The 15,242-nt window shown below is 39.4% G+C and overlaps 1 protein-coding gene across 2 annotated transcripts in view; it reads left to right on the top strand.

Moving 5' to 3' along the window:
* LOC105940119 (neuropilin-2) overlaps window positions 1-13,721 on the top strand; it is a 138,184-nt gene extending 124,463 nt beyond the window's left edge. The window contains exons 17-18 of one of the 2 annotated variants that reach the window (XM_012882581.3): window positions 9,953-10,015; window positions 12,220-13,721. In XM_012882581.3, the coding sequence (XP_012738035.2) occupies window positions 9,953-10,015; window positions 12,220-12,545 (389 nt within the window). In that variant the 3' untranslated portion in view covers window positions 12,546-13,721. Of the gene's footprint in view, window positions 1-1,570; window positions 4,033-9,952; window positions 10,016-12,219 lie in introns of those variants that run through there. The other variant, XM_012882580.3, reaches the window with a different exon arrangement.
* The last annotated feature ends 1,521 nt before the right edge of the window (window positions 13,722-15,242 follow it).

Below are 15,242 nucleotides of genomic sequence, written 5' to 3' on the forward strand. Positions count from 1 at the left end.
ATGATTAAAAAAAAAGTATTTATCTGTTCACTTGGGAATTTTATTTTAATTTGCTCTGCTTTATTTGATTTGATTTTCTATTTTTCTCACATTTTTTATCAACCGTTTATGTACTTTTAGGTTGTTTTGCTCTATTTTATTTCCTCAATAACTTATTTTCTTATTTAAGTAAAAAAAATCTAAATAATATATATTTTGTATGTAATCTGACACTGAAAATCATATCCAGGGGGGAAAAAACCTGGTCACATACTGTTATCAAATTTATTTAAAATCAAAATGGAAAAATTAAATATTAAACATACACAAGGAGGATACTACTGTACCACTGAACAATTTAGGTCTACAATCTAACTAATTCAGGTAACACAAGCTGATGAAGCCGGTTTATGATGGAGACCATGGGCTGATGGCGTGTGTTGTCCAAGTATTCTCAAATTGTCCATGTAATTGTTCAGCCTTCCTGCCAGAAAAAGTCCTGATTCAACTTCAGACCATAATTAGACATAATTAATTTTGAAATAGGTTTTCTTTGTTGTGTTTTTTGATTTTGCTGTTTAAAAAAAATGTGTTTGAGTAAAATGAACAGATTTGTTTTATTCTATGAGCTACTGGCTTTTCTCTCAAATAAAAATTTATTATTTTTTTGAGCATTTATTGGCAAATCAATACAAAGTGGTTGCAGAAACGCAGGCTGGGTTTTCATACCTCAAACACACAAAGATTAAAGTTCATATTCATCTTCAAACGAGACAACATAATAGTATTATTTAAACTTTGCAAGACCTCAGAAATCGATATTTGGGAAAATCGCAGCTCTCTTTGCATCTTGGCATGTGCTTTCAGATTGCTGGTGGACCTTATTATTATTAAAAAGCTGGATTTCAGCACACATAGGAAATTATGACTGTGATTCAATAGAGATAAATGATTTTCGGGGAAAAAAACATGCAGTAGTCTCTAATATTTTTCCCTAGATCACAGGTGTCAAACTCAAGGCCCGCGGGCCGAATCCAGCCCGTCAAAGTAAATTATCCGGCCCTCAAGAGACAAAAAAAAAGGGCACTTCATGTCATAAAGTAGAGGCATATATCCGTTTAAAGTGTCTAAAACTGTGCCTCCTGTAAGTGTACCCATAACATGGGTACACTTACAGGAGGCACCCCAATATCAACTTTTTTTGCAGATAAGCTGTATAATTTGGGCCTAAGGTTGTTACTTTTATGTTACTGTGCATTTTTTATACTTCTATGTGAACTGGAATGAAATTATGAAATGACAAGTATCGTCTATACACGTGCAACTGGCCCTTTTAATGACTTCATGACGCCAAAGTGGCCCTATATAGAAATGAGTTTGACACCCCTGCCCTAGATGTATATCATATAATATCCATAATGTATGATGGAGGTTGCATCCAGCTGTAAGCATGTGGAGAAATGAAAAGCTTGACAGTCCTGCCGTGTCCAGATAAACAGACGATCTCCAGCTGTTAAGTCTTCAATGCAGTCTGCATGCCTGCCTCACTCCTCCACTGAGCCAACCAGTAATGTTTCCTCCTGCCCTCCAGGGGGTGCCATATCTGGGATGAGGCCCACTATAGCCGCAGTGAAGGTGCATCCGGTCCCTGCCTACTGGTTCTATGTGTTGGTGGGAGGCATCGGCCTGTTGCTGTTGATAGGTGTGACTGTGATGATGATTCTCTGCTGCCAGCACTACCACTGGATGAGCGGGAAGACCGACAGCCACCACCATCATCACCACCACCATTCGGTCATGTACCGCAACGACCAACCCGCCTATCATCAAAGTCCAGAGAGCTACTGCCAGAGCCAAAACCCCAGCTGCAACATGTTCTGCAGCAACGACCAGAACCACCTCTATCCGGGAGCCGATTCGAGCCTGGAGCCCAGGCTCATCATCACGCTGGAGAAAGACGACAGCTACGGCTCCCGCTGCTGAAACGACTGGACCACAAGGGCGTCCTGCAGCTTCGAGAGGACAATCTGGTCATGAAGAAGACCTAAAAGAGTCTGATCCTTTCCTTCAAAGAAAAAAAAGGAGTTCAGCATCAACAGCACTGTTCAGCAATGGGAATCTTTATGGGGGAAGCGCTTCGGCTCCTCTGGTCGATACCGGATCAGCGCGCGCCTCCGGGTTTGGTGCCTGAAGATGGAAAAGCTTCACTTTCCAGTTCTAATGCTTCAACAGAATGATTTTTTGATGTCCTTCACAGTGTTGCTGAGAGTAAAATCAGCCTAGAAAAATTAATTGGATCATCAGTTAAGTAAACCAGACATGGATTATCGAGCAAATTGTTGGAAAGACTCTGCATGGATATGCGATTAACAGTGTCGATGTTCCTCTTTTCTCAGAGAGGTTCACACACAAGTTTGAAGGACTCGTTTGGTTTCAATGCTTCTTTTGGTCTTAATGAAGGTGGAGTTGATTATTTTCCCATGTGTCTAGGAATCTGAGAGGGGGGGAGGACATAAAAAAGAGGAGAGCACTGGTGTGATGCATAGGTACTGAGCATTAAGGAGGTTAACCACGCCAAGCGGAAAATGCACCGTTCTCCAAACTTTTTCAAGCCTGACATGGTACTTTTGGTGTATTTTGTTTGTTTTTTTCAGCAAACCTAGGATATGCCTTTAATAAAAATGTGCTTTAAAGCTTTTGCCCCCCCCCCCCCCTCCACAGTTTGAGGTAGTGCTTCAGTGTCAAATCAAAATGTCGGGGATTTCCGTATGTTGCCTGGATCTTCTGCCTGTCGGTTAATGTTGCAATGTGAAGCCCTGATGTCCTTCATACGTTTGACTGAGAGAATGGAAGAAAAAACAGAACCCAAAGGAATGTTTCTAACAGTTTTTTTTTCTATGGTGAACCAAACTTGCACCAAACTCGTTAGTTTTTGTTGGAATTTAACTTTCCTTTCTCTCGGATGCACACTCGCCACAGTTTCCAGGTCTGCTTTAATTCAAGGAATGAGACCAAACATGCTGTGATGAAAATGACTCTTGCTTGTTACAGGCTGAGTTTCCATTCAGGATTTATTTCTGATGAGCCAGCTCCCTTTTTAAGAAATGTCTTAGTAATGACTACATCAGCGTCCTACTGGAGGAACTTTTTGCTTTTATGGCGTTGTGCAGCGACTGTAGGTGTTTCAAGGCAACCGATCTTATGGGTAGAGATATGAACAGAAGGTTTAATGCTGTCTTTTTTTTTTTTTTTTGGTCACATAGAAATCAAAGGTGAGCAGTTATGCTCGTATTTATAGTAAATATCTGTTTGTTCATCAGTAACAGTATTTTGTTCTTATTATTTAAAAATGCACACCAGCCTGCCTTTATCTCTCTCAGAAAAAGACCATTTGGACAATTTCCAAGGTTTGGAGAGTGTTTATATATGCAATCGTTTTATCCTTTTCATATAAATATATGTATGGATATAGCGGATCTCAAAAGTATAGACTCTTACAACTTTTTGTGTCATAAAAGTCAATGATTTCACATTTTTTATATCCTGTAGATTTTAGCTGAAAAATGAAAATATCTGCAAAGTCGGAAAAGTAAAAAAGGGCAGCAGCCTGGTGAACATGTATAAACTGATATGTTTTTATCTCTTTTGATTCTTAAATTGGTTTGATTTTTACCCCCCATCAGATTATTTTTCTGTTTAACCAACCAGGATACGTCTCACATTAAAGGTGGGGAAGAGTAGAAATTATTTATTGTAGTCACTATAGTACCTTTACATTACAGAAACTGGACATATTAACAAGGTTGTGCACACTTTTGAGATCCACTGTATGATTTATTTAATGTCTGAAATTAAAATTGTGTTTATTTAAGATTGCATAATTGTGCATGAACTAACATCTTTCACTGCATATTTTTACACTTTAGATGAACTTTTGGGCAGGTACTACTCAAAAGGCTTCATCTTCCTTCTTAAGAATGAGCACTTTTCTTTTAATTTTACAAGGATATTTGTCATATTTCCTGTGAGGATTTTAATACACACTGGCTGCTGTTCGGTCTGTTCTCTCTCATTTAATCTGTGTTTATGAACCATTTCATGTCAATGCTTAGTGCCAAGCCCATTTGAATGTGTGTTTAATTTAGAAAGCGGTACAAAATGAAGCAAATCAATACTTTTTTTTTTTCAAAATTATGCAGTCGGTGGGGGGAAAAAAAAAAGCAATTTAAATTGCTTGTAAAAATCTCTGCACTTGCAATCAGCGTCTCGCCATTTTGTATCCGTTTTTTCACGTCTAAATCCCTCATCCTTTTGTGTATCAAAACCTCCCTGTTCCTATTCTGCTACCTTCCTTTACTTCAAATCCTCCCTGTATATATATATAAAAAAAGAAAACACAAGCGAGTAAATGAGAGGCAGTGATGGAGGGGAGCAAACTCTCTCAGAGGAGAAGGGCCCATTAAGCGAGCCCCCCTTTTTTCCTCCTAAGAATGCTCCCCGAGATGGAAGGAGATGAAAGACTGGGGGGGGAAAGGGATAGCTGTCCATACTTTCTAAAGATAGATTTTTCTTTTTACCCTGAGAGGGAGGCTAACGGGAAGGCAAGGCTGGGGGACTGGATTGAAGATGGAGGCCAGGTCGTTTCAAACACAAGAGCAGATGAAAGAAGTCTTTTGGGATAACCGGCAGAATGACGCAGTGCTTGCCTTGAAAAACTATTCATAACCTTTAACCTTTTGACATTCTTTTCACATTACAATCCTAAACGTCGGTGTTGAATGTTATGATAGACGGTAGCTCATAATTGTCAAGCAGAAGCAAAAAATACTAATAATCTGACACCCATATGTCACCTTATTAGTAAGCAGAGTGCACCTGAGTGTCATTTACATTGGCTGTAATGTAATGAGATCTGTAATGATCTCAGGTGGGAGAACCTGTTGAGAGGATAACCATTAATCATCCACTCCATGAATTTGGCCTTTATGGAAAAGTGGTATGAAAAAAAATTAATGGAAAGAAGGCTTTTACGTCCCCATTTATAGTTTGTATCAAGGCACGCAGAAGACAACACGTGGAGGAATGTGCTCTGGGCAGATGAGATCGTAATTAAACATTTTGGCTGAGAAACATACTGATGTATGAGGAGATAAACTAAATTGAAGCAAGGTGGTGGAGGCATCATGCTGTGGAGGCTGCTTTATATTAACAAGGACTGCACTATTATAAGATTAAATTTGAAGGACTTTTAAAATCCTGCGTGTAACAAACAGCCGTTTGTTACATCTAAGAATGAACACTTAACTTTGTATTTAAGCACTTTATTTAGCACTTTAGATAGCGTACAGCACTTTAAGGATGCATATTTGCACATTTAAGAAATAATTGCACACAGTTACTTGTATAAGTGTATATTGAATGCATTTCATAAAAACTTATACAAGTAACTGTGTGCAATTATTTCTTAAATGTGCAAATATGCATCCTTAAAGTGCTGTATGCTTTCTAAAGTGCTAAATAAAGTGCTTAAATACAAAGTTAAGTGTTCATTCTTAGATGTAACAAACGGCTGTTTGTTACACTGCGTATCGAACAGCTTTGATAGTTTCTAGGTCACAAAGTGTTTTTGTCATAAATATTTATTTGTTCTGCATTGGGTGATTAGTGCCTTGGATTTGGGCTGTCACATGAAATCCCCATCCAGTACATTAATGTTTGACAAAATGTGGAAAAGTTCAAAAGGGTACATGTACTTTTACTGACCCTGTACTGTATGTGCTGCAAGTAAAACCACATTAACCAATATGCACCAGTGTGAGTAAGTTATCCCAATTTCCACCAAGCTCCCAATAAACAGCCAGTTAAATCATTGTTTTATGCATTAGTTATTCTCCGTATTGACTTATTTCATCATACTGCGTCTCACAGAAGGCAGCTTTGTGCTTCGATAAACAAGTATTTTAGTTATGTTGTGCTTGCATATCCATTTTGTGCCTCCCCGGCTCCTCTTTCTTCAATTTCAATCAACTTGTGCATGATTTACACATCATATGACTCATTCCAGCGGCCCGGTGCCATAACCTAATCAATGTGGGTCCGAATTCAAACGGAGGAATGATATACGACCACATTTATGCTCTGCTACCCGTGCACTTTTCTGTTTTCAGTCGTCCTCGCTGCATCAAACTTTTTAAAAGATTTGGAAAACATTTCACTGGGAGCTTTTAAATCAGCATCACTTCCCTCCATCATGGACTACTTTGAAGCCCTTTAATATTCCTAATTAGTTAATGGAGCCGATTGCATTCATAAAACCCTGCAGTAAGCATTTCTATCCTCCAAGGCATCTATATTTTTTCTTCTCTTTCTTTCTCCTTCTTTTTTTTTTTTTTTTCTGGAGAAATATTATCAGCGCAAGCTCTCTAACAGGTCCTCCCTCTCCTGCCTGAACAACCAGCGGTGGCAAAGAGCCATCCCCATCTCTTCCTGAATGAATAAAGGCCCTCTGTTTTTTTTATTTTTCTCTTTACTAATTGAAGAGAGGAGAAAAATGGGACAAGAGGGAGTTTTTAATCCCCCTTCAGATCCATGTGATAATTCTTCTCAGGATTCTAGCCTGAGGGCTACAAGCCAGCATCAGGAGACAGTCTTCAACGGTCATCTAAAGACTGTCCAAGCTCCTTTTTTCCCTTCCTTTGTTTTTGCCATCGCCCCGTAAGTGATTGGATGTTTTGTTGCGGTCTGCGGTGGTTTTATTCGATCAAAGCCAGCAGAAGTTTAGGGCTCTGAGAGACTGCTGGTGCAGAGAAACGTTAGACTTAGACCCAAAACAGATTCAGGAAGATGTGTAAATGAACCAATGCTCATAACAGGGCAAATATTTTTGGATAAATAACTTTCTATTTACCAAAAATCTGATCGAGGTAGTGCCGGCTTTTCTTGATTTAGTGCTTTACTGTGTCAGCTTAACCCAGATGTTTCTGAGTGCTTCTTGTAGAAACACCCAGTTGTGCTGAAGTTTCAGCGCCAAAGCTTTTGATTTGGGCTGAAGTTGAATACATTGAAGGTAGCACTCTTTCCTAATCCCTCTGTCCACTCTTTAGCAACAGGCCCTCAGCATGATGCTACCTCCACCGTGCCGAAAAGTTGGTAGCGTTAGCTCTGAAAGCTTCCTTTTGACTCCTCCAAAAGTATTCATTTGGCCAAACAACTGTGTTAGATTCATTAGATAAATAATATCTCTAATGAAATAATCAAAATGGTAATAGCTTTTCTTGTGCTATTGCTTTATTAGTCAACATAACAATATATTTATAAATTCTTGTATGTATCGCCTTAATTTGTTCTATTTTGGGGGATTATGTGAATTTAAAGTCTGAGGTACAAACAGCTGAGATGTTTTAGAAAACTCAACCCAAATGATGCCATTTTAAAACAATAAGTTGATGATGTATCTGTTTTTTATCAATGTTTTTTTTTTACTAATGAGCTTGTTTTAATCTGCTAAAATAAGACTAATAACAAGGTCTAAAGAGAATAAACTGAATTAAAGCTAATTCAAATCCAGTTTAGGCTCACGTTAAATAGGAACATAATCAAATCATTCTTACTGTCGTCCCACCCTGGCTTCAGCCACAGTGCAGTTATATTATGTTTAAGAGATCGCTGTGCCTCCATGGAGCATCCTCCTGCTGTTTTAATCACTGCTTACTGCTTACATTTCACAATTTCCTTTTATTTTCTTCCAACCTGTTGGTTTCTTTCAGCTCAGACGTTTATATTCAGTTCCTGTCAGAACTTTAAACACGCTCGTCGTGTTGCCTGATTGTTAATTTCAGGCATTTAACTGGTATTCTAATCATTTTCTCAAAGTGGAGTCACTATAGAATAAATAGCTTTGACGGTTATGAAAACAAGGCACAATATGCATACACCTTCATGTTAATTTGGCAACACATGTTCGGTAGCCGTCGGCGAGGTTGCAACAATTTTCCGGCTGAATATCAGACTGCAATGCTTAGCATAAATGATCAAATTTAAGTTGAATCCTCACATGGGCTCCACTTTTCATTAAGGTTCAGGTCACGGTTTTCCAAAGCAGTTTTGCATGTGGTTAAGATGTAACACCCAATTGCATCCAAGTCTGTCCTGATTATCTTTTTATTTGTGTTGAAGTTGAAGAATTGAACAAATGTCTCTTTCATCCAGTTTGTGCCATGCACCAGTTTTTTTTTTTTTTTTAAAAAGCCCATAGCATCATGCTGTCACCTCCATGCCTGACTTTTTTATAAGTTTTAACAGCGTCCCGTTAAAGACACACTTCCTCCTCATGTACGTACACCTTTGTCCTGTCCCCCATCGTTCTGGGCGGCTGCTCTGAGGTCAGTAATGGCATAAAGTGGATAAAATAATGGAGGAGGAGGAGGATGGCATTTAAATCTTTCAACATCTCCTCAAATCAACGGCTAAACGTTTGAAACTTGGACGAGATGAAGTGCTCCAGCATGACAAACATCCAAACTGCTTTTTTTGGACCAGATAAAGCTATTCTCACCTCAATTCATATACTTAAAGGCCAAGGCTGCACAAGAAAAAACTATTTAACTAAGAAAATGTGGGCCAGGCACGACTAAATGTGAGATACTGAATTAAATATTAATGCTTTTATTTAATACTATAAATCCCGAAACCCCCAAATTGCTATGAAATATTTAAGATAATATTAACTTTTCACCAGAACGGTATATTAAAGATCTATTTTGACACTAGATATTAGTTAAGACAACGACATATTACCACACCAGCTAAAAAATTACATTTATTTTCACATTCTTCTGTTGCTCATATGAGAGAGGAGTTGTTAATTGTCTTTGATTTGTGTTGGGCCTTGGCATGTTGCACTTTGTTTATATGAAATATTGATGCATGACAGAGAAAAAGCAATGAAAATGCTCATTCTAGGAAAATGGATTCTCCCCATCTGGTTGAATATGTACAGGTCCTTCTGTGTTAATCCAGGGTTTGTTTCTCCCTTTTTCTTCAGCTTTCAATGTTAACTTTTTACAACAGAGGTGATTAGCTCATATTTCACCTATATGAAAATAATATTGCTGCAGGTGTCCTTTAAAAGTTTTAATCTCCTTGTTATTTTCAGTTTGAGGACAGCTCGCAGTTTATTGAATCTATAATGTGAAGATGCCAAACGTGTCTCGTGGATGAAAGACCTTATCAAAGAGAGGAAATGAGGCTCCGTATAATTTTTTTTTTTTTTCTGCACACCCTAAATTAAGTTTTCACCTGCTGCATATCTATTACACTTTGTGGTTATAAAGTGCTTTTGGTTCCTAATAAATGATTATCAGCTGCCCTGATATTGCTCCATTTTTATTCCCCAACTCAAACTGAATAAGAACTGATTCTTCAGAGCGTTGCACTCACAAAGCTTGTTGAATTTCTCTGGCTTGGTATGAAAAAGAAAAGCGATTGTGGTGAATGTGAAATAAAAGCGATATTTTTCTATGAAAAAAAAAAAGGTTTTTGTGTGTCTTTTTTTTTGCTTCTCCCCCCTTTCTTTACACTCCTTCAACCTCCAGACCTAACTTTCATTTATAAGCAAATAAAAAAAAAAGTTCACTGATGCTTATCACCTTATGGACTGGCTGGCTTTATGCAGGAAGTCTGGCTGAAGAGCTGAGTCACACCAGGTGACATATTTTTTTTCTCCATCAACAGACTGAGCACAGACATCAAAAGGTTTTTGGGAAGAGATTTTTTTTTTTTTTTTTTTTTATCTGGGCAGAAAAACTTAAACGCGATCACTCACTGTTTGGTGGCGATCTCCATCTACAAATGTAGCTGTTGTGTGCTGACAACACGCCAGATGGACTGATGTTATCTAGATGTGATCTAAAGTCTGAAGTACGCGAGTGGACGGCGGGGATTAATGCTGCTTTTCTCTCTGTCTCTAAAACAGATCAGAAGCCTAAAGATTTCGGAAACGATCCCGCTTTCAATCACAAGCAGCACATCAATGGAGGTAAGGTCCTCTCCCCTCGCAGCCACAGGCTACACCGGTCTCACCCAAACGCTGTAATGGAAGCACTTCTGTGAGCAGAGGCATGCCTGCAGCTCTTCTTTAGACATGCACCTGCGCAGGAAATAAGCCTGTGGCGACGGTCCGGCAGAGTTTGTACAGACAGGAGAAGAATGTCGCAGAGCGTTAGAGGGGATTCTCTGCATGTAGTCTCTGTTTTTCATGTTTCGACGACCCATAAAAGACGACAGACAGCTCACTTCTGTGCACATGGTAAACCGTGACTGTAGCGATCACAGTTTACACACGTCTCACTATTTCTTGTCTGTCTGAAGCATTTTTCTCTCATAAGATGCTGTAAAAGATACATATGCTGAATCGTTTCACCACGCAGATGAACACGCATCCTTCTGAACAAATAGAAAGCCGTTCAGACTCTAATCGAAAAAGCCTAACCCGTACATTTAGAGGAAGTAAAATGCAAAGCCTTGCAAAAAGTATTCACGCAGCGTGAGCTAGTTCAGATTTTATCGCATTACAATAACTGCTGGTTGTATGTGACAGAATAACACAAATTAGTTCACAGTTGGGCAGAAAAATTTTAAATATATCCAGTTCCCTTTTAGTCTGACACCCCTAAATGAAATCTGGTGAATCTAGCCGCCTACAGAAGCAACTTTACTAAGTAATGTCAGCAAGCGTTGCGTTTGAAGGTATATACTGAGACCTGACCATCAACCTAAACAGGCTGGGCAACAGGGGCAGAGAAGCAGGCAGGGGAACCATGGTAACTGGAGGAGCTGCAAAGACTCACAGCTCAGGTGGGATAAACTGTAGGCAGGACAACTATTACTGGTGAGCTCTACAAACGTGGCTTTCATGGAAGAGTGACATAAAGAAATTTATGGTACGATAAAATATTTTGGCAAGGTGCAGTAGTGACGTTTTTGTGTATTTACGGTGCTTTGATGCCTCTTCGTTTTTCTTACTATATTACAAATAACCAAAATGTTGACAGGATTTCTATGACGGGTGGAGTCCTACTAGTTTGAATTGTTGCCTTTTGTTGAGTTTATTCAATTAAATTTTTTAATTTTATTTATATAGCGCCAATTCATGAAACATGTCATCTCAAGGCAAGGCAAGGCAAGGCAAATTTATTTATATAGCACAATTCAGTACAAAGACAATACAAAGTGCTTTACATGATTAAAATTAGTGTTGCGCCGATGCCATTTTTTGGCCCCGATACCGATACCGATACCCGATACCTGGCTGTGCAGTATCGGCCGATACCGATACTATACCGATACCATTACTTTGAAATTTATGTGTGTGTGTATATATGAAGAACAGCATACTACATGGATGCAAAATAATTGCTATCATGGCTTTGTCAAGCTGCGACCTTATTAAAGCAGGAAAAAGACTAATACAAAGTGAATCCAGTAGAACTAGTGAGTGTCGGGAGAGAGAAGGCTGCGTTCAAGTGACATACAAACATCAAAATGCTATCTCTGACCTATTTGTTGGTACTCGCCGATACCGATACCACCATTTTAGTGTGGTATCGGCGCCCCGGCCGATACTAGTATCGGTATCGGTGCAACACTAATTAAAATATAGCAAAATAAAAGCAAGTAGGAATAAAATGTAGATAGAAAATAGAATAAAAGCAAGTAGGGATAGAACGTAGAAACAAAAAAGAACATTAAAAACAGTAAAACAGAGAAAACTAGAACAGTCAAAGGCAATTTTAAACAGATGTGTTTTTAATCTTGATTTAAAAGAACTCAGGCTTTCTGCACTTTTACAGTTTTCCTCCAGTTATCTCAAGGCACTTTACAGAGTCAAATTCAATCATATTATACAGATAGGGTCAGATTATACAGATTGGTCAAATATTTCCCATATAAGGAAACCAGTTGATTGCATCAAAGTCCCGACAAGCAGCATTCACTCCTGGAGAAGCATAGAGCCACAGGGAGAGTCGTCTGCATTGTCCATGGCTTTGCAGCAATCCCTCATACTGAGCAAGCATGAAGCGACAGTGGAAAGAAAAACTCCCCAATAACGGGAAGGAAAACCTCCAGCAGAATCAGGCTCAGTATGAACGGTCATCTGCCTTGACCGACTGTGGGTTACAGAAGAAGAAGTTTATCACGTGTGCATAAATCTTTTATTCAAACGTCCTCTTGTGTCTCCAGATTACGTCTTCTCAGGCTGGCCGTCCTCCTTCTCCACGCCGCCGTCTGACATGGACCCCTCCTCGGTGACGCTGGTGTCGGAGAAGGACAAGGACAACGCCTGGCTGTACACGCTGGACCCCATCCTCCTCACCATCATCGTGATGAGCTCGCTGGGCGTGCTGCTCGGCGCCGTGTGCGCCGGCCTGCTCCTCTACTGCACGTGCTCGTACAGCGGGCTCTCCTCGCGCTCCTCCACGACGCTGGAGAACTACAACTTTGAGCTGTACGACGGCATCAAGCACAAAGTGAAGATAAACCAGCAGCGGTGCTGCTCAGAGGCGTGAGGAGTGACGGAGATCCCCGTGAAGATTCTCTTTTCTTATTTGGACACGGACATGAAAAAGAAGCACTATCTGAAATTACAACCCTCGTCCCCCGCCTGAAATCTTGCTTTTACTGTGCTCTGATGTCAAATGGGGGTAATATTGAACTCTCCATGTGTCGGGTTTAGATCTCGCTCTGAGATCTAAACCGGAGGAACGTATGATCCCAGTTTCCCTAAGCAACTGAGTCCCTTTTCTCCTCTGCCTGCAGGAGAAAACCTGCTCGATTCTAAAAAAGCCTGTGAATGAATGATTGAATGAAGGAATGAAATAACAGAATATAAATGACTAAAGTACCATAAGATACAGCCCACCGACCACTGGAAGGAAGTTGCAAAGGAAGTGGACTTCAGCGCCCATGACAATCTGGACATTTAGACCACAAATGGCAGCAGTCTGGGATGTTCTGGTCGTGAAATTCTGAACGGTACTTTGCAGAACGTCAGATTTTTTTTTTCCCCTCCCCTCATCTTCCAACAAGAGATGGGTCGCAAAAAAAATCTAAACGTTTCTGCATCCGATTTCTTGTGAAGACTTCTCCTCCAGTGGTGCGTTTTTTTTTTAATGTGGGGCACGTTTGACTCAAATCAACACATATCAAGTAAATGCCTATCGTTCTAAATAGCTCAAATTTTAACTCAAAGGAATCAAGATGATTTTTTTTTTTTTTAAAGCGAAAAAGGAAAAGGAGATGAACAAGGACATTTTCTTTTTCTTTCATTATTTTTTTTTCTTTCCCTAAAGTTTCTGGTATGAGTTGTGTGAGTTTTAAGCGTTCATCAGCCTGCCATGCGGCGCCCGCTAGCTCCTTTGTCCGCCTTCGGTCTGCGCTTTGTGAAACCAGTGGCATAGAGAAGTAATGGTGACTGTTTTTGTTCTGTTTTAGACTTGTGTCCACTTTGGAAGAAAAAAAAAAAGGTAAAGAAAAAGCGAGCTTCAGTTTGTAGCAGCCATGTAGAGCTTTTTATGACATTTTTTTAGACCTTTTGTTTTAGAGTTTTGTTGGACTCCATGGTCTTAGCTGTTACTTTAGTCCTTTTTCTATTTTACATTTCCCATTACAGATTATCAGTCTAAGAGTAGGGGAAAGTTATACTCGAGACAGAAAAATCAGAGTTTTATCAACAACAACGACAACAAAAAAAAAGCTAACATGATGTTATGGAGTTGTGCTTTAGATTCATAATTCTAGAGTTTGGTTTTTTGGTATATATATATTTCTATATTTTTTTGCTTTTCAGACTGTATGATGCCCAAATGATGGACAGACACTGTGTAAACAAAATGTCAGTAATTATTTTATTGCAACCTATGGATTGCCAAAGAGCTGTGTATGTGCTCGGTGGGTCTGAACAAGTGTTAGATGAGGACTGAGAGTGATGAATCAACTTGCTGTTAAAGCCTCGCTCTCAGTCCTAAGAAGGGGGGAGGGGGGGGGGGGTGGAGAAGGTTGATTGAAGGAGGGGATTGGGAATCATACCGTTGACTTCTTTAGACACACAAGCGAGCCTTAAGCAAATTACAGTATACGCTGTATCGGAGGACAGCCATTAAGGAGGGCCAGTGCTGCTGGAGAGACTGACGATTCAAACGAGACACGCATTCACATTTACACACACAATGCAAACATCTAAGTACCTCCGCTTTCAGGACTTTATGTATTCCTCAGGCCCACAACCCCAACTTTAAAGGCGTAGCTTGGTTTGTTTGTTTGGAGTTGTGCAGCCAACTTTAAAGGCGTAGCTTGGTTTGTTTGTTTGGAGTTGTGCAGGGTAGGTATGAGCTGTCAGTATCTTACCTGCAGTAGGCAGCAGTCGGAGGAATCTCAGTTTGGAGAACCAAGGACGATGCAACCAGAAATGCCCCAAACACAATAACATTGTGGTTTTGTTGCAATTTCCATACGTAAAAATATAGTCATGAAAGTGAAACACATGAAATAGCATTCAGTTTGCTTTGAGCTTTGCGTTGAGCTTACTGATGTAATAATAATTTTCACATATTAAGAGTACACTCAGTCCTGCCTGACTAAAAAAAAAATCTATCAATAATTTATAAGGTAAATAACACACCTCAGCTAAGGTGTACTGTTTGAGGGTGCTAGTCTATTCACACCCTTTTCCATATTTTGTAGGAGTCAGCCCAAACGAGGATCAGAAGCAAAATAAGTGGACAAAATGTCAAAATAATTACACAAATAAAAATATAATATAGGATGTATCCTTTTTAATTACCATTCATCACAGTAATTATTGAAAAAACAAAGATGCAAAGAAAAATAAACAAGTTTACCGCTGTTTAATGTAGAAGAAGAAATCTTTAATTTGGAAAGTTGTGAGATTGATTTTCAGCTTCCTTCTCTGCAGCGTGTCGATTTAGCCCTAGGAAACGTTCCTAACCCAAAGCTTTCTACCAATATGTGCACCGAGGAATAAATGCGTTGTCATTTCTAATTGTGAAATCGTGAATGTGGCTCGAGTTTAAAGTGCTTTCATTGGTCAGCAGGAGTAGAATAGCGCTTTAGGTTCAGTGAATTAACCATCTTTGCTGCCTGTGGTTTAGCTAAAGACAAAAACTAGTGGATAAAATGTATTCCTCATCATTTGGAGCATTACTGTAGCTACCGTTATGCATTTTATGCACAGCAGCCATATTAGG

Source organism: Fundulus heteroclitus, chromosome 7 (assembly GCF_011125445.2).
Source record: "Fundulus heteroclitus isolate FHET01 chromosome 7, MU-UCD_Fhet_4.1, whole genome shotgun sequence".
NCBI lineage: Eukaryota > Metazoa > Chordata > Actinopteri > Cyprinodontiformes > Fundulidae > Fundulus > Fundulus heteroclitus.